Source organism: Hyperolius riggenbachi, chromosome 11 (assembly GCF_040937935.1).
Source record: "Hyperolius riggenbachi isolate aHypRig1 chromosome 11, aHypRig1.pri, whole genome shotgun sequence".
In the NCBI taxonomy this organism is placed as follows: Eukaryota; Metazoa; Chordata; class Amphibia; order Anura; family Hyperoliidae; genus Hyperolius; species Hyperolius riggenbachi.
In genome coordinates this window covers 222,736,305-222,761,831 of record NC_090656.1, presented here as the reverse complement: position 1 = coordinate 222,761,831, position 25,527 = coordinate 222,736,305, and the positions used below count along the sequence as shown (strand labels likewise).

Sequence of the window (25,527 nt, the reverse complement as noted above, 5' to 3'; positions counted from 1 at the left end):
ACTCAGACTCCAGGTACCCAAATTTGCTCCAACTCCTCGACTCTGACTCTTTAGTCTAATTTTTACATAGACTATGGAATTGATTCCAAAAATTTAAACCACCAACCTCGACTCCAGGTACCCAAAATTGCTCTGACTCCACAGCCCTGGTTGTAATACTGGAGGTGGCCACATGCTGGAACTGTTTCTAGAAGAGCAACTTGAGGACTGGCATAATTACAAATCGTGTGGCCCCCTACGTCCGCATGCCTTTCCCTTGTGGTCAAGGGCCCCACCTGCCAGTAATCGTATAACAAGTGTGGCCACAAAGACTCTGGCCAATCATAACGTGTGACCCCCACAGCGCCCCCCTTCCCCCCCCCCCCCTTACTTCCTCAGTAGTTCTACCTCTGGGTAGGGATATAGTAGTTGACCTTTATAGAGATAATTGGGGATTAGCATAGGTTGGCTTCTCCAGTTGCCAAAGTTCTTTCTGTAGTATCAATGGAACGAAGCTGTGTATCCACCTGACTTCTCCATAACGCAACTGATGGCCCCAACCCCATTTATAAGGCAAGAAATCCCACTTATTAAACCTGACTGGGCACACCTGTCAAGTGAAAACCATTTCAGGTGACTGCCTCTTGAAGCTCATGAAGAGAATGCCAAGAGTGTGCAAAGCAGTAATCAAAGCAAAAGGTGGCTACTTTGAAGAACCTAGAATATGACATATTTTCAGTTGCTTCACACTTTTTGGTTATGTACTAAACTTCCACATGTGTTAATTCATAGTTTGGATGCCTTCAGTGTGAATCTACAATGTTCATAGTCATGAAAATAAATAAAGAAAACTCTTGGAATGAGAAGGTGTGTCCAAACTTTTAGTCTGTACTGTACATGAGGGTGCTTCGTATCTGGTTCACTTTAAGTTGTATCTGCAGTCCTCATTCTTAAAGAGTAACTGTCAGGCTGAAAAAGCTAATTTAAACCTCTATTCTCCTGTTTTAAACAGTTTAGAAGGAAGCCAAAAAGGCAATACTTAAAGTTAAAAATCTCTCTTACTTTTGATGTGTGCTGAACAGCAAGGCTGTTATTCCCAAGCTCTTAAGTAGGACGAGAGGCCGCATACCATACTGCAAAGCATTCTGGGGCTGCTTCTCCCCACCTTGGGTCGTCCCCTCCGCTGCTAGTGAAAAGTTACAGGCTCATGTTACAGCAGCTTGTAATGCAGTCCAGCTCACAGCACTGAAAAATCACACAGCAGAGTATACTGCATGAGTCCGCTATTGTTCCTAGCCACATGGCTAATTAATATTCACTGCACAGTGGTGTTGTCTATTAGGATCTTTTTTGTGAGTGGAATCATCAGGAAGCAGGGAGGACATGACATCACAATGGGCTTCATAGGAGACAGACAAACATGGAACCTGCCATGAGCTGTCAGGAGCATCATTCTCTGCAAATACTATATAAAAATTCTGTGAAATCCAAACATGGACAGTGAAATGCATATGTAATGTAAGTACAGCCAATATTTAGCTACTGATATATGTGTTTTTTTTTCTGAGACCCTATACCTAACAGCTCCTCTTTAATGGATTATTCCTATAAGCTGACTTTTGTTTATAAAGGTTGAAAATTTAGGGTTAAAGTTCAGAATGCCTCTGATTGCCTCAGGTACAGGAGAGCAGTTTTTAACCTCCCTGGCCGTATTCCCAATCCAGGCTCGGAGTGAAAATGCATGCTGCTAGCTCACAGGGGGTAAGAGGAGCACAGAAGTGTATAAAACGGAGTTAAAGAGAAAAGGGGGGGAGGTGGCTTACCTCAATAACAACAAATTCATATATCTATATATATCTATATATCTATATATCTATATATCTATATATCTATATATATATATATATATATATATATATATATATATATATAATGAATTTTTAATAAGCACAGGCAATGCGTTTTGTAGGGCTCTGCCCACTTCCTCAGGCCACATAAATTGCAGAAGGGCTTCAAAAGCCAGGTGCCTGCTAGCAGTAATCCTGAGCCTGGGTTACCCCCAGGCAGGCAGAGAGTACAGCGGCATTTAGAATTTATCTCCTCCTCCCTCTCAATCTCATGGGTGAGCATGCTGTCAGTCACACAATGACAATTGGTGATCTCACCAAAGGGCTCCCCCGGAGGACAGGAGGAAGAATTGCAGCACTGATCTGGATACTGGTGAGGTGAGTTGTGTATTCTTTCTCAGTCAAGCAGGAGTTTTATTATACCTCCCAACTTTTTAGGATGAGAAAGAGGGACACTTTAAGACCCACCCCTAGCCACACCCCTGCCACATACGTCACTAAAAATTCATAAGCAAACAACATTTTTGAATTTAAACCATTTATTTCTATCATCATTCCCTCTTTAACCTTTTCAGCCGCGCGGACGTGAGCTTCACGTCCGCAGCGGCAAGTGCTAGAGCCGCAGGGACGCGCTAGTCACGTCCCTGCAATTTGTGTGGTCTGCAGGCGATCGAGCGGGCAGATGCGCGCGATCGCGCTGCTGCTGCTAGCAGAGGGGATTGGCTGCAGGGGACAAAAGTCCCCTGTGCCAATCCGAGCATGTCCGCCGAGAATAAACACTGTTTTTGTTCAAAAACAGTGTTTATTCTGTAAATGGAGCCGCCGCGCTATCTTCCGCGCGATTTCCACCGGTTTCCGCCGCCCAATCGTTAAATTTATGAATGGAAACAATGTTTCTATTCATAACTTCCCTGCCGCTGCTGTGATCGGAGGCTTCCAATGGAAGCCTACGTCACTTCCCTGGTTACAATGTAGTGATACATTGTATCCCCATTAGCGTACATTGTACGCTAATGGGATTTTTGCTCAGTAGGGACATCTTGTGGCCAAATAGTATAACACACCTACTAACTTTGGGGAATAAAAATAAATGGTTATTTATGTCAAGAGGACATAAAATGAATAAATATTGGGCTAAAAATTAGTGATGGATGTAAAACTGAAAAAGTGCACCTTTATTTTCAAATAAAATATTGTCACCATACATTAAACTAGGGGTATAATTTTAACATTTAAATAACGAAGACAAATGGCCAAATAAAATGTGTGGATTTTAGTTATGGTAGCATTAATTATTTTAAAACTGTAATGGCTGAAAACTGAAAAATAATGCATTTTTTTATTATTATTCCCATTATAATACAGTTAGATTAAAATAATTCTTAGCATAATTTACCACCCAAAGAAAGCTTAATTGCTGGCGGAAAAAACAAGGTATAGATCATTTTGCTGTGATAAGTACTGATAAAGCTATTGGGGAATGAAAGGGAGTAGCGCTGACAGGTGAAAATTCCTCTCGTCCATAAGGTGAAAAATCCCCGCGGGCTGAAATGGTTAAGTGGTTAATATGAAAAAAAAGAACTCCAGTGAAAATAATGTAATAAAAAAGTGCTTCATTTTTACAATAATTATGTATAAATTATTTAGTCAGTGTTTGCCCATTGTAAAATGTGTAAAATCCCTGATTTACATTCTGACATTTATCACATGGTGACATTTTTTACTGCTGGCAGGTGATGTAGCTGCTGCTTGCTTTTCTGGCAGTTGGAAACTGCTGTAAACAGCTATTTCCCACAATGCAACAAGGTTCACAGACAGGAAACTGCCAGGAGTACCACGGTCCTCACAGTTTCCTGTGGGAGGGGTTTCACCACAATATCAGCCATACAGAGCCCCCTGATGGTCTGTCTGTGAAAAGGAATAGATTTCTCATGTAAAAGGGGGTATCCGTTACTGATTGGGATGAAGTTCAATTCTTGGTCATGGTTTCTCTTTGAGGACCATGCGTATTAAAATCTACATCCTGTCTATGAACGCTAGTTTCTGACGCATTGTAGATTTTTACTCCGCCATTCTTGTCCACTTTAACAGCTGGCACCTTCTGGAATGAATGAGGAGTGATTTTGATTGGCTCCTGATCACCTGATCACTAGGATCGCATAATTATCACTTTTTCACTCCTAAAATCCAAATTTCCATGTCGATTTAGTTCCCCTGCAGTGTACCTAAAAAATAATCTACATAATTTTAACAGCTCTGCACAGACAACATATAGAATAACCCGTTTCTGAAAGTTTTACTACTGCAATTTGAGATATTTACATATTTTTGGTTGAAAATTTTCATTTTAAGCATATATAGCTTTAAAACACAAGCCATTTTCACATTTACTATAACTGATATCAAAAGAAAGCCCTATTTGTCCTGAAAAAAAAACAAGACTAAATATGTTTGGGTAGACTAAAAATTGCCCAAGCTCTATCAACTTAAGCAAAGGCATAGTGTAATTATGAAAATTGACTTGGTTTTGAAGTAGTTAACATTTGAAATATATAAAATATATCATTTAGGCTGCTTTCACAGTAAGACGTTACAGGCGCACATTATTGCAGCCTGTAACGCAGCCCAACTCACAGTAATGAAAAATCAATGGGCTGTTCACAGTGCCTGTGGTGATATATTGGGGTGCTGATGATGTTAAGGATAATACAGGAACATATTTCTTTCATTTTTCTGACTGTGATGTCGGCTACAGCCATTCTGGCTTTGTGCGAAACTGTATAAAAACAAGGAACACCAAGAGCCCCAATAGTGTAATATGTACTGGTAAATGGTTACTAGATAGAGTAAATATTAATACTCACAAACCAGGGTTACCATTAGGCAACCACTGTAAAGGCAGGTGGGGAGATTTTCCTGACCCCACTCAGGAATAAGAAGTCGCTCTCTGTAGATGAGAAAAAGGGGGTTCAACCCTCCACCCAGGGTGGACTTAATATTATGCAGGAGAACAGAGGCGCCAAAAGGATAAAAGGAAGCTAAATGAGCTTAAAAACCAAATTCTTGGTAAATAGAGGAGGTAGTGGTGGACTTACCTCCTCCAAGTAGACACACAACGACTGTAGTAAACACAGTCAATATATTTTATTTATGAACTCCAAATATGCAACGCGTTTCGCAGGTTTGATCCCGCTTCATCAGGCAATAACAACGGAGCAACAGCATATGTGGTCAGTAGAAGAGCCAGGCACCTCTGTGCGAAACTGTGTTTGCTGTATGACAATGAAGGTCTTTGACCTTTTGTAGTCAGTCCTTTGGAAGTTGGATGCTGCTAATTGAATCTCCTGTAGTACATTTGGATTTGAGGGAGGACAATAGCAGACAATCTCGGAGGTGATTGTCTGTGTCTGTTTACAGGCAATTACAGGCAAACTGCTACCTGTAACCAAAATGCAATCTTTTGATGTATGGCCTAGACCTGTCAAACTGTAGACGTCTGCCGGTGGGAATTGGATTTTGACCGAACACAGGATTGCTTTGAAGTCTGCTAGGTGTGACAGGAAAAGCCTTGAAATTTGCATATGACAAGCGTTCTGTGATGTCACAATCTAGGAGATTGCATTAGTTCCTGGGGGCTGTACATTAAATGCCCCAGGGGACACTTCGGACTATTTAAGTTGGTCCAGGACAGTCACAGGGATCTTCTCCTGGAGATAGCGCATAGCTAGGGATGATTTCGACTCCTGGTCGAAAAACGGCGTTCTCCCATCAAACAATGTTCTAACCTACGCTGGTAACGTTCTTTTCCCCCCCGTTTATTTGACGCAACGGTCCTTGTGTGTAACTTTGGCTTTTAAAGCGGATCCGAGATGAAAAACTAAATATAACAAGTGACTTGTCTATATATCTTATCTAAAGTTTAGATTGTTTACACAGCAAATCTATCTTCAAATCGCTTCAACAGTATATTAATATTTTTTCCTGTGATACAATGGGAGCAGACATGTTTTCTGCTTGTCACTATTACACAATTACACACACAGGCAAGCTTATCTGTATCTAGGCATGCTAATCTGCATATTCTGTGAAAACTCCACTCTTATCTCCTCCATTACACAGGCAACTGATCTCTATCTGCACTGTAGCTCTCAGATTGTGAAAACTCTGCCTCTGAAATCTATAGCTAGTAACACCTTTTTCACCTGCCCAGACTGAAATCCCACAATCCCTTGCAAGCGCCAAGGCACTCTGGAGAAACTGTGGGTGTGACTTGTTTAGTTTATAGGGAATTAGAGTATTAAAACAAAACAAAACAAGTATTTGTCTTGAGGAATGCCCTATAAACTATATGTAAGGAACACAATTATGCAAGGAGTAAAAGTTCATCTCGGATCCACTTTAACTCTGTAATGTTTTATTTTAAGTGTATGTTTGAGCAACCCTACCATATAAGATTGTGATTGCATTGTGTGTGGGGCGTTTGTCATACGTTGGTCTAAAGCGCGCAGCTGACCCAACGTGCGAAAACGCCAATGCGAGTAGCTCGACAGCAGAGTGGCTAACAGTATCGTTCGGAACGACTGTTAGTGGTTTTGCTTCACTACAGTGTAAGATTGCAATTGTGCGTGTGTGTGTGCGTGGCGTGGCATTCCCGTATTCGGCCTAAAGCGTAAAGCTGACCCGAATACGAAAACGCGGATTGCGCGCTGAGCACTCGCCAGCCGAGTGGAAGTGTCTAGCAACAGCTAGTGGTGGCAGTGAGAAGTGTTCTGAGGGGTCCCAGCCTTGTTGTAGCTTGACTAAGGCTGCTTCCCCTCTCGATCTGGTAAAACCCGCAGTCGGGAACCGTATACGCAGGCGTGCCGCGGGCCGGTTCCTGACAGTGCCCACTTTGCTTTACATTGTAACGCTGTACGTTATTTAAAAGTGCAACATGTTGTGTATTTGTTTGCATTGGCTTAATATTGTGGTTTTTTTGTTTGTTTTTTTGTGTTTTTTTTTTTTATTTTGAGGAGGAGGGGAGAGTTGTTAGCCACATGGCTAATTAATATTCACTGCACTGCCATGTAGTGATGGGCAGTTCGGCTCGATTCATTGAATCGATTCATTGAAAAGAGCCGGACTTCTTATCTCTACTGTTCACTTCTGCTGCGTTTTCTTCCTGGAGAGGCCGCTGATTGGCTGGCAGGATCACGTGATGCGGAGTGTTCCGATCACGTGGACCCCGCAAGGTATGAGACAAAAAAGGCGCACCAACAGCCGCACAACGTGGCTCACTCTGGTGTCCTCCTCCAACACCACCATGCATTGTGTTAGGGTCACGTTATGCGACCTTAAAGGAATACTTGTCACCTAAAAAAAATGACTTTTACTCACCCGGGGCTCGGATAATCAGCCGCGTTCCCAGCCCGTCGGCTGGTGACGGCCAAACCGGAAGTGGCCGCCGGCGAGTCCAGGCGCATCGGAGGGACACGGCGAGGGCACAGTTCAGCTGCAGGGGGCTGAGGGGAGCCCCGGGTGAGTAAAAGTCATTTTTTTTAGGTGACTTAAGTGTTCCTTTAACGTCTCCTAAAACGCAACGTCTTTGTGTGAAAGAGGCCTTAAAGAAGGGAATAAAGTTTGGTGTCAATTAAACACACTTCAGTTCAAAAATAATTATGTTTACACAGATCTGTACATCAGTCCTGAAAGAGGGACACATGAGGTAGAAAGAGGGACAGAGGCAGGGGAGGACTTGAAACCTTTTGGCCTGGGGGGAAAACACAAACTAGAGGCCTGTTTCCATGGTAGCTCCAGCCCAAATGACGTCACACAAGTGCCCCACATGCTATATGCTGGTAGTCATGTGGAACGCCAATGCAGAAATACAGGACATTCGCAGGACAGCATGACGGGTAACGTATAAATGCTGGGTTTACTTTGCCTCCATTGTTTGTGATTATCACACTCGATTGACCACATGGCTCAAGATTTCTCAGCATCTCAGATCGATACATACAGTTGACCAATGTATGGCCACGTTAATCTCCCAAAGCTCCCCCCCACACACACACACACACACATACATGTATGACATCCCTTCACCACCATCTCTACGAATCCCTCAAATATGCCCCTCTTCCATCTCTGATACCTCCCTCCCCCTTTACCAGACCATCATCTCCCTGTCAGGTAACACATCTTTACTGACCTCCATTCTGGCGCCATGATCTCGGCCTCGCTAATGCTAATTCCAGAAGGGTTGGTGCCCTTCCTCCCATCACTGTTGTCAGTCCCCCCCACCCCCCCCCACCCCCCCCCCCCCCCCCCCCACACACACACACACACACACACACACACACACACACACACACACACACACACACACACACACACACACTATAGGCCACATACATTCAATCATAGTGAACTAATCTGTCAGTACAAATTGATACATGTATGACCAGCTTTAGATTAAGGTTACTAATAAATGGGGTGATTAAATTGTGAGGGTAGGATGGGGGGAGTGGAGAGTGGCAGGAGAGAAAAAGTGAGACGCAGAGCAGGAAGAAAAGCTGGAAGAGAGAAAAGAAGATATTTGCCTTGCCTGGATTGCACTTTTATTTAGCTTTATTGTATGACAAGAAGACAGAAAGTACTAGGGGAAGGGGGGAAACAAAGGTGAATGAGAGGGGGAGTGGGGAGAGACTAAGATGAGATATAGATATGGCATATAGGTATGACATCACACAGAGGCTACTTGCCTGTAATATGACTCCTGTCCCTGCCAATCTCTCACACAAGTCCTGCAAGGAGCCCTCTTGTAGTCTAGGGACTGTCTGCAGCTATCTGCCAGCAGCCCTCCTGGAGTCTGGGGACTGTCTGCAGCTATCTGCCAGCAGCCCTCTTGTAGTCTAGGGACTGTCTGCAGCTATCTGCCAGCAGCCCTCCTGGAGTCTAGGGACTGTCGGCAGCTATCTGCCAGCAGCCTTCCTGGAGTCTAGGGACTGTCTGCAGCTGTCTGCCAGCAGCCCTCTTTGAGTCTAGGGACTGTCTGCAGCTATCTGCCAGCAGCCCTCTTTGAGTCTGGGGACTGTTGAAAACTTTTCAACCTATACAATACCTTATGTAACTGTGCACATGCTGTCATTTTAACAATGATGGTGAGAGGAGACAGATTTTTCCCATGGACCCTGCAGGACAGCCTCTGCTCTGCATCATGCTGTGTATATTTACCAGCTTGCCCACCTCTCATTGCTCTGTAATTGGGCTTTTATTTCCCTCAGCCAGCCTAGAGGTTTACATTGCCTTATACAAAAACCTGAATGCACCAGGCACTGCACCAGCCCTAAATCATTGATAAGAGGCGTCCTGGGGGGAAATCTCCCCCCTTCCCCCCCCCCCCCCCTGGCCAGTCCTCCACTGAGGGATTAGGTTCCCAAAGAGGGACTGTCCTTCCAAAAAAAAAGGACCGTTGAGAGCTCTGAGTTTTATGACCTCTAAATGCTGTAGTTTTCCTTTGAGTTGATTCACAAAACCGTGATAATACTGCCGAGACAAGGGCGCACAGCAGTATTACCCTTATTTCCTGCTGCAAGTAGCATGATCGTTCATATGGTAACGTGCGTTACTAATGGTAATACCCGTTAGTATTGGGCATTACCGTAGCAACAGCTGCGCTACTCGAGTATTGCGGGTTGCACTTATAGCATAACTTGCGGTACTTGAGGCCGGAAATAACAGTAATATTGCTGTGCGCTGGCTGTGAATGGCAGTATTACTGTGATTTTGTAAATCGACCTCTTCGAGAGTTACCCTAAAGGGCCACATAAAAGAGGACCTGACCCTTTGGGATGACAGTTCAGGGCTAAGCTCTGTACAGACGCTTTGCTAGCTTCTAGGCAGCGGGCCCACCTGACTGAGTGGGAAGGGTAAGGGTGACAATAGACAGAGGTGATCCCGACCAGAAGCCTAATAATAAGACTGCTGAGAAACTTTGATTTAGAGCCAGCATGAAATCAATCTGGAATCGGCCTAGCAAGCAACTTCCGCCACCTGCCTGGCCGCTGACCAAATCAATCGGGCTGCTAAATCTTTAAAAGAAACACGAGGTGAAATAAACTGAGGAGATAAACAATTGTATCTATCTTCCTTCTCCTAAACTGACTATTTTTAGATATCCCACAACTTTATTTTATTTTTAAATGTACTTTTAAGTTTTTACTCTCTCAGAAGCCATTTTCTGCCAGGAAAGTGGTTAATGGCTGTAATTCCTAATCAGGAGGGTTACGCTATAGTCCTGATCTGGTCACTTGCATACCTGATTTTTAACTCTTTCAGTCAAAGAAAGGGAAAAAAAAGGAACACAGCCTAGTCATTTGTGTGCTTGGCACTGTACATACACATGTCTATCTCATCAGGTCACATGTCACCTCGTGTAGGACCGGCTGAATTTTCATTGATCTGTGCTGGGAGCACACATCAGGTTTGAGGCAGGGCAATCAGACTTTCCACCCCCCAGCCCCTTTTTCCCCCACTAGGGGGATGTCCTGCTGGGGGGGGGGGGGGTCTGATCGCCGCCGCTGCCTACTGCCGAGCGGGGGGGGGGCTCCTCAAAGCCCCCCTCCTCAGCACTATTCCGCCCTCCCTTTCCTTCCCTCCCTCTCCTCCTTACTATGGGCGGTACAGGACGGCGATCCGTCCTGTACCGACTTAGATAGGCTCCAGCCTATCAGATGCCAGCGATCCACGGCCAATCAGAGGCCGGGGATCGCCGATCTCCTTTACGGCGCTGCTGAAACGGCAGCGCCGTGTGACATAAACACCGGGGATTTCTTCCCCGCGCGTTTACATTTCACCTGCGAGCCGCGATCGGAGGCTCGCAGGTTGTTCACGGAAACCCCCACCATAAACTGACAAGAAACCCATGGAAATACCACTGCGACCAGCCGCCACCTATCGGCGTTGGCTGGTCGTTAAGTGGTTAAGAGGTGAGATAGCAGGGCAGAGCTGTACTAGCTCTGCTGTCTGACTGTAGATTTTGCATTTGGATGGGTTTTTATGGATCTGCTGCTTACGTCTTGGAGATCCCGCAGGGCACCGTCAGAGGTGTCCTGGAGTCCTTTGCTCTGAGCGGCGCAAGGGGGACGGGCCTACATGATCCAGTATGATAGACAGGTGGACCTCTTGTCCAATCATTATTCCCTCTCTAAACCACAGCAGCCAATCGTATATCTGCTATGAGGAGGGTATCACAGAAATAGTTCCATCCTGACCGGTTCATTATCTCTCTACGCTGCTGTAATTCCATCCCAGGAAGAGTTCAGACCAGCAGCTCTGTATGGGATAAATTGAGCTCTTGTCTGCTAGGGCTGCTTTTTGTTCATGCTGAACCTCTATACCCTGCTGGAGGATTTGCATTGTACGTGAGCCGTACAGTCTGACACCCACAAAGGCCGCATTCACAGCCTTAGACAGCGCCGCGGTTCCCACGACGTTTTATTGGGGGGGTTGGAGGGGGGGTGCAGCTGTGGTCACTGGCAGACTCCAGCACTCTGTGAATTATACATAGAGCCCTTCTGGTCACACAGAACAGGAACCTGTTTACATCCCAGAGTTCTCTCATTCATTGGCTCAACAACGTCTGCAGCTTCCGTCAATGGAGCCTCTGCAATACAGCGCTGTATACAAAGGAGCTGCTATTCTGACATGGGGGTTCATTTTGTCATTCATAATATTCATATTATTAAGTGGACCTGAACTCAGAACTTCCTCTCTGCTGTAAAAGATAAGCAACAGCATAATAACCTTTAAAGAAAAACATTTCTTTGTTACAGCTGATTAGGGCAAGAATAAGGTCTAGAACCATATCAATCTGCAAGAGAATGGATTTATTTGCTATACGAGGACATCAGTATTTCTCTTGAATCATCTTGTAAGAGAACACAGGCAGTGCCAGGGTTAACTAATTTGCTAGCTGCACTATATTTTTTTTAGAAAAGGCTCCTATCAAGCCGTAGCTGGCGAAATTGTGGGATTGTCCCAAGCCACTTCCAGAATCCTGGTCCAGGTGATAAGCCCTATTCAGAATGTTGCTACGTGGTGTTCAAAGGACTGCCTTTTTACCCACAATTCCACGGGAATCTTATGGCCTTGTGTTAAATTACCACTGTAAAATGGAAATATCGACACGTTACTGAATGGTTACCGAATTGTTATTGATATTTTATCAAATTCACACTGAATGCGGAAAAAAACCTTCATGAATACAAATAGAAATCGATAAACTTCGAATTCGGTAATGGAACAAACTGGAAAAAGTTATAAATACAAAGAGAAACAACGATACCTGGCACCAAATGTAGCAGGGCAGACACACCAGGACTGGGACCAGGATACAGAGCGTGCTCATCCAGAAAAATAGACCATCCAATCGAGCTTGATGAAAAAAGCGGTGCACCACTCCTTTAAAAATCCCTTTATTCCGGTGGGGGAAACAGCAGGTACATGCAGTGGGGGTATCAAGTGCCTGACAGCTGTTTCGCTGGTCTAAACCAGCTTCTTCAGAGGCAGTATGTACACAAGACACCATAAAAACGCTTCTTAAATATTGTAATGGAGGCCAGAAACACCCTCCCACCTCTCCGAGAAGCAAATACTCTGATTGGATGCTGGGCGACACAAACCACCTCCTTACCTCTAACACTGACAGGCACCTGCGCTCAGCCAACCGCTGACATCGCCGCGTTCTGTCTAGAGGGAACTACGTCATCGGGGTAAGGTCGCCCCATCAGCTGGGAGTAGGGCGGAGTTATGGCTTATCCTATTACAGCGAGAGAGCGAGCAGCGGCAGCCAGCGTGGAACGCATACCATACGGACTTCCGTATGAGGAGGCGGAACCTACCTCACTGAGTGTTTGGGACGGCTCTAGCCAATGGCGAGCAGCGAGTCTCCCCGCACACACAGTCCCAGCACTCTTACTGGTCACTGGTTAAGCACTCCTCAAGCATGGACACGCCCACTAAAGCTTGTAAACACTGATCGTTCTCTAGCAAGTTACGTAGAAAAGTGATTAAAAAACATGAGAATTAAAATAGCTTCATCTGTAAATACACACCACATACTAAGAGTAAGCTTAACAGTTATCAAAATCTCTGTTTACATATCCAAAGAGAAGTATCAAAAAAGTAATGGGGAGGGTGCCTGGGTCATATCAGAACATAGTAGGGGCTAATACGGGCTCAAAAAACAATGCAGCTCATTCCTATCATTTAAGCCCAGAGGGCCACATGCCTTAGTCAATGAAATGATCCTGGCTTCTTGCTGTAATAACAGTAACTCTCGATTACCTCCTCGTCGGGGTGGCGGAACTGTCAAAATACCTGCAAATTGTAAATAGCTAGTATTGCCATTATGTTGTTCTCTCACATGTTTGATCAATCTGCCGGCCCCTATCCCTGTCTTAACAGAATTTACGTGCTCCTGGAAGCGGGTACATAACTCACGGGTGGTTTGCCCTATATAGAAAGAGCCACATCTGCAAACAATGCAATATACCGAATATTTAGATCTACAATGCAAAAAATCTTTTATGGTAAGTATGGTACCTCCCAGTTGTATGCTCCGCCCATGTTTAAACTGGTGGCAATGATTACAATTTCCACATCTGTGGTTTCCATTAGGGATAAATCTCTGCAACCAGTTTGAAGAATTCGTTCTTCTGTATTCGCTTTTAGTGACAATGTCTCCGACGGTTTTCGCTCGTCGAAATGAAATCAGGGGTTTGGTTTGGGCATAAGACCCCAAAAGAGAATCCTCTTGTAAAATGTGCCAGTGTCTTAAGATGGTAGATTTGATCTGATTTGCCATAGGGGTGTAATCAAATACACATGTGAGAGGTTGATGGGCATCTCGCTCTCTCCGGGTACGTTTCTGGGGCTTACGTTGCAACAAGTTAGTTCTCTCAAGATTATCAGCACGACGAAAAGCTCTATTGAGCTCAATCATGCTATACCCCCTATTGGCCAAACGTATCGTCAATTCACGACTTTGTTGGAGGAAATCCTCCCTTCTGGAGTTGTTCCTTTTTAGTCTGACGTATTGGCCATAGGGGATAGCCTTGATTGTATGCGACGGGTGGTAACTGGCATTTGACAACAATGAATTGGTTGCAGTGGGTTTTCTATGGCCTTTGGATAGAATCTGGCCACCTTCAATAAAGAGTTCCAGATCCAGAAATTGTAATCTGTCACCTCCCAACACCCCAGTGAATTGCATGTTAAATTCATTGTCATTGAGGAAGGATAGAAACTGGTTAAACTCAGTATCACTGCCATTCCATATCAACAAGACGTCGTCCACATAGCGGTACCAACGTCCTATCAAGGCCCCAAAAGGGTTGGCATCATTAAGAATGACCCTACTCTCCCATCCCCACAGGAAGAGTAGGGTCATTCTTAATGATGCCAACCCTTTTGGGGCCTTGATAGGACGTTGGTACCGCTATGTGGACGACGTCTTGTTGATATGGAATGGCAGTGATACTGAGTTTAACCAGTTTCTATCCTTCCTCAATGACAATGAATTTAACATGCAATTCACTGGGGTGTTGGGAGGTGACAGATTACAATTTCTGGATCTGGAACTCTTTATTGAAGGTGGCCAGATTCTATCCAAAGGCCATAGAAAACCCACTGCAACCAATTCATTGTTGTCAAATGCCAGTTACCACCCGACGCATACAATCAAGGCTATCTCCTATGGCCAATACGTCAGACTAAAAAGGAACAACTCCAGAAGGGAGGATTTCCTCCAACAAAGTCGTGAATTGACGATACGTTTGGCCAATAGGGGGTATAGCATGATTGAGCTCAATAGAGCTTTTCGTCGTGCTGATAATCTTGAGAGAACTAACTTGTTGCAACGTAAGCCCCAGAAACGTACCCGGAGAGAGCGAGATGCCCATCAACCTCTCACATGTGTATTTGATTACACCCCTATGGCAAATCAGATCAAATCTACCATCTTAAGACACTGGCACATTTTACAAGAGGATTCTCTTTTGGGGTCTTATGCCCAAACCAAACCCCTGATTTCATTTCGACGAGCGAAAACCGTCGGAGACATTGTCACTAAAAGCGAATACAGAAGAACGAATTCTTCAAACTGGTTGCAGAGATTTATCCCTAATGGAAACCACAGATGTGGAAATTGTAATCATTGCCACCAGTTTAAACATGGGCGGAGCATACAACTGGGAGGTACCATACTTACCATAAAAGATTTTTTGCATTGTAGATCTAAATATTCGGTATATTGCATTGTTTGCAGATGTGGCTCTTTCTATATAGGGCAAACCACCCGTGAGTTATGTACCCGCTTCCAGGAGCACGTAAATTCTGTTAAGACAGGGATAGGGGCCGGCAGATTGATCAAACATGTGAGAGAACAACATAATGGCAATACTAGCTATTTACAATTTGCAGGTATTTTGACAGTTCCGCCACCCCGACGAGGAGGTAATCGAGAGTTACTGTTATTACAGCAAGAAGCCAGGATCATTTCATTGACTAAGGCATGTGGCCCTCTGGGCTTAAATGATAGGAATGAGCTGCATTGTTTTTTGAGCCCGTATTAGCCCCTACTATGTTCTGATATGACCCAGGCACCCTCCCCATTACTTTTTTGATACTTCTCTTTGGATACGTAAACAGAGATTTTGATAACTGTTAAGCTTACTCTTAGTATGTGGTGTGTATTTACAGATGAAGCTATTTTAATTCTCATGTTTTTTAATCACTTTTCTACGTAACTTGCTAGAGAACGATCAGTGTTTACAAGCTTTAGTGGGCGTGTCCATGCTTGAGGAGTGCTTAACCAGTGACCAGTAAGAGTGCTGGGACTGTGTGTGCGGGGAGACTCGCTGCTCGCCATTGGCTAGAGCCGTCCCAAACACTCAGTGAGGTAGGTTCCGCCTCCTCATACGGAAGTCCGTATGGTATGCGTTCCACGCTGGCTGCCGCTGCTCGCTCTCTCGCTGTAATAGGATAAGCCATAACTCCGCCCTACTCCCAGCTGATGGGGCGACCTTACCCCGATGACGTAGTTCCCTCTAGACAGAACGCGGCGATGTCAGCGGTTGGCTGAGCGCAGGTGCCTGTCAGTGTTAGAGGTAAGGAGGTGGTTTGTGTCGCCCAGCATCCAATCAGAGTATTTGCTTCTCGGAGAGGTGGGAGGGTGTTTCTGGCCTCCATTACAATATTTAAGAAGCATTTTTATGGTGTCTTGTGTACATACTGCCTCTGAAGAAGCTGGTTTAGACCAGCGAAACAGCTGTCAGGCACTTGATACCCTCACTGCATGTACCTGCTGTTTCCCCCACCGGAATAAAGGGATTTTTAAAGGAGTCGTGCCCCGCTTTTTTCTTCAAGCTCGAAACTGGAAAAGTTATCTCAAAGACAATGATGAATCGAGGCCCTAGGAGGTGGAGGAGGACTCAGGACGGCGATGGACCGATTACGGTAGTCTGAAGGGGGCTAGAGTAAGCCCCAAATATGTACACAATTTTCTATATTATTTGATCTCAGATTTACTGTAACCACACACGTAAAGGCTGTGATTGCACAATGATGCAACTGACTGCATGAATGCAAAATCACTCCATAAAGTTTTTAAGCATGTGGGCAAAGTGGTAGTGTGTCCTTCCCCTGCCCCAGTTACACCCATATTTGTACTCACCACTTCTCCAGTCACCCCGCCCGCCTTCCCTTTCCTACACACACACATACACCACAGCTTCAGTCACCCCTGTCGCATCTACTGTCACAGTCAGTCAAGTCTGCAACCCCCCAGTCATGCTTCCCATGCACTTTCAGTCACTCCCCTGGGAGGTACAGGAGATAGGACTTTGCTGAACGGGCAGAGCAGAGCAGGTGAGATAAACACAGCTTCCACTTGCGCATCCTCTGCATAATCTCAGCTGGGGAGCACAAGATGGGGCGCAGGACGGGGGCCACTACCACCACCAGGAAAACCTACTGGAGAGGGAGGGGGCACACTACTAGCACCAGGGAAGCTTTATTCAGGTGGGAGGGGGGAAACACCTGCACCCCCATGCTAATGAAAGCTTTTGTTTGCTCATACTACTGCTAATTACAGCAATCCTTATCTGGCTGCTCTTCCTGGGGATGGCAGGCCATGGAAGTAGAGCAATAAAAACCTCCAACAAACAAGTAAATGTTAAAAAAGAGGTAACACTTGATTTTTTTTTTAGTAATGAACCACATTGTTAGCATGCATTTTTAACATGCTATTGAGATACCCCTGGGGCTAAAAATGCTGCTCGGTTCACATTAGAGACACTGAAGCGAAAAAAAAAAATTCTGATATAATGATTTGTATGTGTAGTACAGCTAAGAAATAAACGATTAGGATCAGAGACATAAGTCTAACTATTTCCAGTACAGGAAGAGTTAAGAAACTCCAGTTATCTCAATGCAAAAAGCCATTAAGCTCTACGACTTTCAAAGTCATGGAGAGGGCTGTCTTTTGAAGTTTGTTATCTCAGCTGTTAGGCCCAGTGCACACTGGGCGGATCCGCCGGCCGCATCCTCTTGAAAATCGCCCAAATGCTAGAGGTTTCAAAAGCTCTTCCCAATGTAATGCTATGGTTTATTGCTCCAGTGTGCACAGACACATAGGATAACATTAGCAACAGATTTAAAAACTCAAAACGCTCAGAAAAACTTCTCTGGTGTGCACCAGGCCTCAGTGAAGAATTTTTTTCTCTGCCAGAGGACAGGTCAATAGTTCACAAGACTGCTCTGAAAAAATCATTTAGAATGCTGAGTGTTGTGTAATCTGCACATATTAGAGAATGATGCAATGTTATAAAACACACTATATAACTGAAAATTAAATATGAGAATATTTTCTTGGCTACTAATCTTCTAGTAATTATCCGTACTACACAACCATTTCATTATATCGTATATATTTTTTTCGCTTCAGTGTCTCTTTAAGCTTATGTGGTATTAATGCCTTGGAAACTTACGCAGTATTATTTCTTTCTTTCCCCAGGTCTGTTGATGTTCGCCATTACCCACATCCTATACTCCGCGGCCTTCGGGATGAAGCCTCTGGACCTGCGGACCGGGGCCGTGATGGCCTTAATATCTGGCCTCATGTACACCTTCTTGTACTCTTACCTCATCGGGCCCTTTGTTTACTTAGTGGCGGTCTACACAGCCCTGATCTCCTTCATGGGCTGGCGGGCCATCGCCGGGGTCCAGCTCTGCAACGACCTCTGGACATGGACCAAACTCTCGGCCTGCATCGGCTCCGTTCTCTTCATCGTCTCCGATTTGACCATCGCCGTCAACAAGTTCTGCTTTCCCGTCCCCTGCTCCCGCGCCATCATCATGGCCACGTATTACGCCGCGCAGATGCTCATAGCTCTGTCGGCGGTGGAGTGCCGGGATGACGATGACTATCGAAAGAAAAAGTGAGCGAGCAAAACTCTTGGGACTAGCTTGACGAGAACAAGGGTACCTTCCCCTCCTCCCCGCCAGGGATGTAGTCGTCTCCAGTGCATTGATTGTGATTTTGCTTCTCCGAGGCAGGAACCCATCTCCTCCGCTGGTGCCCTGTCATTTCAGTTTGCTGGTGGGATGAGGCCGTGGCCAGTATGGGAAGGGACACACCAGCTCGTTGCATCGCTTGAGGCTGGCTCAACACGAACCACTCATGGACCGCGACTTCCTTTTACTTCGCGCACAACCTTTACATTGTGTTTATTTCAGGGGAGCTCGCTGCAGCCCCCTATTAGCAGATAAGGGGATTCCTAAACACTGTGCAAAGTTAGGATACCCCCACTTTGGTTTTTACATTTTTTTATGAGAAGCAACAACACTTGCATTGCAATGTGAGTGCATGCACCTGCACTTCCCAAAATGATCTAATGACTACTGGCCCCTGTACGCCCATAAATTCATAGCTGCTGGCATCTTATGATAAGATAGGTGAAGGGGGGCTTAAAGTGTTACTGAAGTTAAAGAGAAACTTGGGGTTCCTGCTCAATTTCCACATAGACACTCTTAGAACCCTCTTCTGATTACATTTCAGTTTAAAGCCCAAGTTCAACTTTAATTTCTTTATTACATATTTTTATGTGTATTTAAAATCAGTATGGGGAAAACACGCACGCACACACACACACGTTTTTTTGTGTGTGTGTAACATAAACTTAAGTACTTGTTGCATCAGATTACAGATTCCCAGCTCCTCCCCCTTTAAATTGTGAAAGTGCTGCTGGCTCATCACTGCCCCTTCCCTTCCTTCAAATCCTTTCACCTCATTGGCAGACAAAATTGATGCTCCCCCCCCTTCCCCCAGGAGGAGCTGGGAACCCTTGATCTGCTGCAACAGGTACTTTTCATATTTAAATTGCAGCTTCGAAATGTTTTTGGATACAGTTTGAAAGTACTTCCCCATCCCCCCCTATAAAATATTTACTTTATTATAATAATAATAATTTATTAATTGCCTAAAAACAAGGTATTTTGTCTCCCCCCCCCCCCAAAAAAAAATACATTTTATGGACGCTTTAAAATACATTTGGAATCCAACCCAGTTGCCTAGCGGTGACTGTTACCTTCAAATAACCAACTGGCAGTGTTGTGTCCCTACACCCCTCCACATTTGTAACTTGTGTCCAGGGCCGGGCCGAGGCAGAGGCTGGAGAGGCTCCAGCCTCAGGGCGCAGTGAAGGAGGGGGAGCACAATTCATTCAGCTGTCATTCCTAATTGTGTTTGAAGCAGAAAGAAATAAGAAAAGGGGATACATAGCAGTGACTGCAAGCCAGATAACTAGATATTAAGGTGTTGGGGAGGTTGTGGGCCCTGTGGTGCCTCTTAGTCTAATAGCAATAGTGTGTGATGGCTGGGGTGGGAGGGATGGAGGGGCGCACTTTGGTGACTCAGCCTTGGGTGCTGGAGGACCTTGTCCCGCCTCTGCTTGTGTCCCTGCACTTGTCAGCAATTTATTACACAACGAACATGAGTGCGAGTTAGCTAGAAGCCAGTATTTTACTGTGAATAGAGGGATGTGGCATGTCATTTAAAACAAAGCTAAAATCAATAGTGCAGGTATACTGCATTATTGATCAAAATCCTCATTTTAAGACATTTTCACCACACTGAAGCTCAATCCAAGCAGTTTCTTAATGTATATGTTTCATAGAACTTTATCAGAAATCAAATACGCATAATAACGTTTAAGAATGTTATCGTTTTTACAAAATTCTAAAAAAAGAAAATACCTGCCGCTCTAATCGGTAGATTTCGTGTGTCCTCAGTGACCTCCAGATGCTAGCTTACACCCAGTTAGTCTGAAACACTCCCCCTTTAGTCACATGGACTTGCAGGGGGAGAGTGAATGCTCAGTAAGCTCCGCCTCCTTAATATGGCTGTCGGTGTCTAATAAGGACATGTGGCTTATGCATAATTTAATTTAAAATCACATTACAGTAAATGTATGATTAGGAAACTGTGCCTGAACTTGAGCTTTAAGTGTCAGACCATTAACACTTTAAAGATGACTTGCTGGTTGAGTAAACAAAATGATTAAAATGGACCTGAACTCTTGCACAGGACAGAAGGAAAACCTAGAACAATGCACCCTTTATACATTTAGCCTGTCTAATTCCCCCTCATCTGTGAATAATCACCACTGTAATTTGATCTCTCAGCTGTGTCAGCTCAGGAATCTCCTCTGCCATGGCAGAACAGCTCATTTGTAAACACAGGATGTTAACAATATGTCTGCTTCCATGAAAGCAGCAAATAGACAGACTGCAGATTAATTGCAGGTTTTGTATCAGCTATAACAAAGAAATATTTTTCTTTAAAGATTATTATGCTCTTGCGTATCTTTTACAGCAGAGAGGAAGTTCTGAGTTCAGGTCCGCTTTAAGAATGACATTTTATGTTCCTGCTGCTTTCTGGTCTTGCACTCACCTCTGCTGTGTGCATCGGTGCTGACGATGCCAACGAGCAAGGCCCCACCCTCCCCGAGTTGCTCCATCAGAGGCCACACCCATCAGATGCTACGTCAGCAGCCAGAGGTGTAATGCTACCACTATACTGTGCCCCTGTCAGGAGGAGTTGGGTAACGAGGGGGAATGTGTCCACCACTTCAGACTGAAACTTACCTTGAAGTATTTTTTTCTCTGACTCTTGTGCCAGACGCCACGCTGTATACTTTTCGGTCCTTTTGGCAGATTGCCAACTTTAAGATGAGTTTTGACTCCGCCCTTTTGTGTACTCAATAGATTCTTGCTGGCTGGTCCAGCACGGCCCTTCTTTTTGCCTTGGCAGTGCTGCCCTGACCTCTCTCTGTGATTGTAGACGTTTAGCGATAATAAACGCTGTACACATTTACGTTCAGAGGGTTCCAACCACACCCCCTTTCCGGGTCTGTGGGATTTGCTGTCCCTTTAACCTCCTTAGCGGTAATCCCGAGTCCGGCTCGGGACAGAAATCCGCAGCGCAGAGCCTAAGTGAATTATTTGCAGAAGGTGCTGCAGATCTCTCTGTGGTATGTTTTTTTCCCTTGTTTTTAGGGTCTAAGGGATCGTTCACACTAGGGGCTTTGCGACCTTTTTTCAAGCGCAGGCGATTTTTTAAATTTACAAAACGCTGGTGCAATGAATCTCTATGAGAAGGTTCATATCAGCGCAGTTCGTGCGCTGTGCGTTCAACAAAGCGGTGCCTGTACCAATTTTGGGCCGTTTTAACTATAATGGAAGGTATAGGAAGAGCGATAAACGTTCACAAAACCGCTGTATGCGGGCATTGCGTTCGCGTTTTTGAAAATAAATACATTGTATTTATTATTTTCCGGGTCAAGGAGTTCACTTTCTGACTATTGTCAGGGAGTGAATGACAAAAACCGCTCTGGAAAAGCGCCTAGAAAAGCGCTTTTAGGCCCCATTCACACCTAAAACCGCAAAGCTGCGGACAGTGCAGCGTTTTGGGAGCGATCGCGATTAGCGGTGCTATGCATGCTAATCGCGATCGCTAATCACCGGCAAAACGCTGCATGTTACGCATTTTCGGTTAACGCTAACCGCATAGTCTTACATGTGCTAGCGGTTTTTAAAAACCGATAGCGCTTTGCGCTGAGCGGGCGGTAATCGCGCGATTCCCGCTCAAGTGTGAATGGGGCCTCATCAGAAATGCAGCGCACAGTGGAGCGCCAGGAGGGGGCGCACACAAACGCAAAACGCTTGCGTTTACGATTTTAGGTGTGAATTAGACCGGAGAGAAGATAACCGTCTCACAGAGCTCAATCAAGGCCGACTTTTGCTGCTAATAATCTGTTGGTGCAGGAGGGCGATGGGGGTGCTGAAAGTTTCACTTATAGGGAAATTCCAACGTTGTTACGAAGAACTTGGTGCTTTCGTGTATATTGCCAGGATCAATGGTTTAACTTGCTTCCTTTGGTTTTATGTGGCTATATGACACCGCCATTCCACAGTGTTTCTAAAAGAATGTCCAGGTTTGCTGCCAGCAGTCTGTGCTGAATAGGAGTGACATCAGTTGTTCTGTGTAGCTTATTAGTCCTAGAGATGGCCCATGAGATGCTAATAGGGCAAAGTTATGCAGCTTGGAAATAGACCAATGAAAGCTGAGCAACCGCTGCCTTTGATTGGTCAATTTCCAAGCTGTATTTGCATAAACTTTGAATTATTAACAGCTCATTGCCACGCCTACGCATTACTCCTGCAACCGAGGTGGGCGTTCCTGACAGAGTTCTGTTGCTATGGTTACACAGAAGCTCAGTATAAGATTACTGTCCTTTTGGAGTTTTTTTTTTTTTTTTAATTGGCTGCAAATTTGAAAGGGAAAGATATTTTTTTTTCTAATGATAATAAATAACAAAAAGTGTTGCACAGCACCGATCTAGCCCTATGGCAATTTTAGAATAAACGTGGACTTTCCCTTTAACCCTCCATTACCCTGAGATCTCTTCATAATAATGTATTTTTCTTTCACAAACGGGCATTTTATAAGATCTTGAATACCTTTTTAATAGTTGTCAAAGTTTATAGACTCCTCTACATCTTTTCTCCTTCCCCACTTCCTAGGGCAAACAGAAAACTGATGTAAAAAATGGTCTAAAATGCCTTTTATGGTGCTCCAGAATCCCAGCTGCATGACTTAGCAGAGCTCAGAGAACATCTGTGTGGGAGCGTACACTTTCTGCTCTCCTCCCAGACGGGGCCTGCTTTTCTCTGGTTTCTGTAATCTCAAAGGACTTCTCCCAAGCACAGCACATAAAAAGCAGAGAACATTATTTAGGCCAGAGGTGGCACTCCGAGATGAAGCTAGCGGTTCCTCCCTCTGACCTGATATTTTGTAAAGGAGGCAGTAGGGAGAGCACAGACCATGATTGATGCATTGGAAGTGATCATTTTTTTTATAGTAACAGATTGTGGTATATTTGCTTTGTGTATCATTTGTAAATATGCACAGAAATTGCTTGATGAGGTTTTGAGCCTATTTACTGTGCTTACAGGCACTTTGCAAGTACAAAACCCAACAAATTATTTCCTTGCAAGCTGGAGAAATGAACAGTTTTCTAAGCCGGTTTATCTTTATCAGTAAATAATACTACTGTATGTACACTGAACAATTGTCTGTTACTGAGATGCCTGGGTCATCGTAGCTGGCCTTAAAGGGAACCAGAGACGAAGCACCCTTGTGTATTTTACCATGTATATCAGTAAGAACATTAGAGAAAACACTTACCATGCTCTCCGTTTCATCCTCACTGCTAAAAGTGTCTGTTATCAGCTGTGATAAGAATCCTGGACTGAGCATTCAGTCTGGCTTTGCAGGGAATAATTATAGCTGAGTCATTATAGCAGAGCCACAGGGGGGCAGGCTTGGGCTTGAAAAGACACCAGAGAAGACAGACTCAGCTATAATCATTCCATTGCAAAGCCAGACTGAATGCTCAGATCAGAGGTGATAACAGTCAGATTAAACAGAGAACAATGAAACAAAGAGCAGATTAGGTGTTTACTGTCATGTTCCCACTGATTTATAAGGTAAAATACAAGAGGGTGCTTCATCTCTGGTTCTCTTTAAGTATCCCTTTAAAGCACATGTGTCGAACTCCAAGCCTGGATGGCCAGATCCATGCCAGTGTTTAGGATGGATTGAGAAAGAGAGGAATGTGTTCTACCTGATGGACCACACCTTTCCTGATGCAGTCCCATCAATTCACTTGAGCTGCATCAAAAATGTGTGAGGACCTCGGCCCTCGTAGGACCGGTTTGACATACCTGCTTTAAAGGAATTGTTTAGTTCTCTCTTTTTTTGCTTTTTTTTTTTAAATGTAAGTATTTTAAACCTTTTATTAGGGTTAGATATGCCTAATACAGCTGCCATCTTAAAACAGAAATTATTTTAAAATATTCGTCTTGACATGATCAAGAAGTTCTCCCCCCCCCCCCCCCCCCCCCATAATGCATTGCTTCAAGGGATTGTGTGTGTGTGTGTGTGTGTGTGTGTGTGTGTGTGTGTGTGTGTGTGTGTGTGTGTGTGTGTGTGTGTGGTGGTGGTGGTGGTGGTGGTGGTGGTGGTGGTGGTGGTGGGGGGGGGGGGGGTTGGGGGTTTGAAAATAAAAACAAACACTTACCTGCTTACCTGGAGCTTTTATCGGCCCCCTGCAGCTGTAATGTCCCGCGCCGTCCTCCTGCAATGCTCTGTTCCCCGCTCCCGGTCTGATACTCGTATAAGAAGACGAATAGTGCTCGCTCCCGCGCGTCATTGGGAGTTTACTGAGCTTTCTCAGTAAGCTCCCGATGGCGTGCGGAGCATGGGCGTGGCCGCACAGCTGCAGTCTAATTAGACGGCGGATTAGACCGGGACCAGCGGCACGGAATGGAGCATCGTTGGAGGATGGCGAGGGATGTTACAGCTGCAAGGGGCGATAGAAGCCCCAGGTAAGTGTCTGTTTTTATTTTTAACTCCTCCCCCCCCCCCCCCTTCCCCACAGAACTCCTTTCAGCTCAGTGAGGGAATATGCAGATCATTTATCCATGTCCTTTCCCAGAAAGCCGTTTCAGCCCACATTAGTGTTCAGAGAAGGTCAATGAGATGCAAATTATTTTAGCTTGCATGCATGCCCATTGGGATTAGACCAATCAAATGCACTTCCTGTAACATTTCATTGGTCCAATTGGAAGCTACATACAGTTTGCACGGCGTAATTATGTGCATCCCACTGAGCATCTCTGTTGGCTTTCATCAGTGCAGTGTTACAAAGTACCAAGAACCAGAGTCCATTTTTCTAAGTTTATTTTTAATCATCAGGAAAATATGAAATATCACAAATGAAAATGTGACCTTTGTTTACAGTGCCACCTGCTGGTGTAACTAGAAACATTCTCTGTACAAGCAACCAGGGCTAGATAACGAGCAAATCGGGCCTAGTTATCTGTTACCCCAGTAACATTAGAGATTTGTTTACTGCAGCTGTAGGAAACCCGAACGCCAAGAGACTGAAGGCTTTATTTGTCATTTTTCATGTTTTCAATTTATTTATTTTTTAACTTTTTTTTTTTCGTATGCATAGAATAAATGAAGCCACTAAGATGAAAACCACAGAACTTACAGACCTTTTCTGTGTATAGTGTTGTGTTTAGTGTTATT

The 25,527-nt window shown here is 44.7% G+C and overlaps 1 protein-coding gene across 1 annotated transcript in view; it reads left to right on the top strand.

Annotated features, from left to right (window-relative positions):
* TMEM86A (transmembrane protein 86A) overlaps positions 1-23,898 on the top strand; it is a 71,949-nt gene extending 48,051 nt beyond the window's left edge. Inside the window, exon 3 of the mRNA XM_068260875.1 lies at positions 17,884-23,898. Within this exon, the coding sequence (XP_068116976.1) occupies positions 17,884-18,311 (428 nt within the window). The 3' untranslated portion in view covers positions 18,312-23,898. The remainder of the gene's footprint in view (positions 1-17,883) is intronic.
* Positions 23,899-25,527: the final 1,629 nt, after the last annotated feature.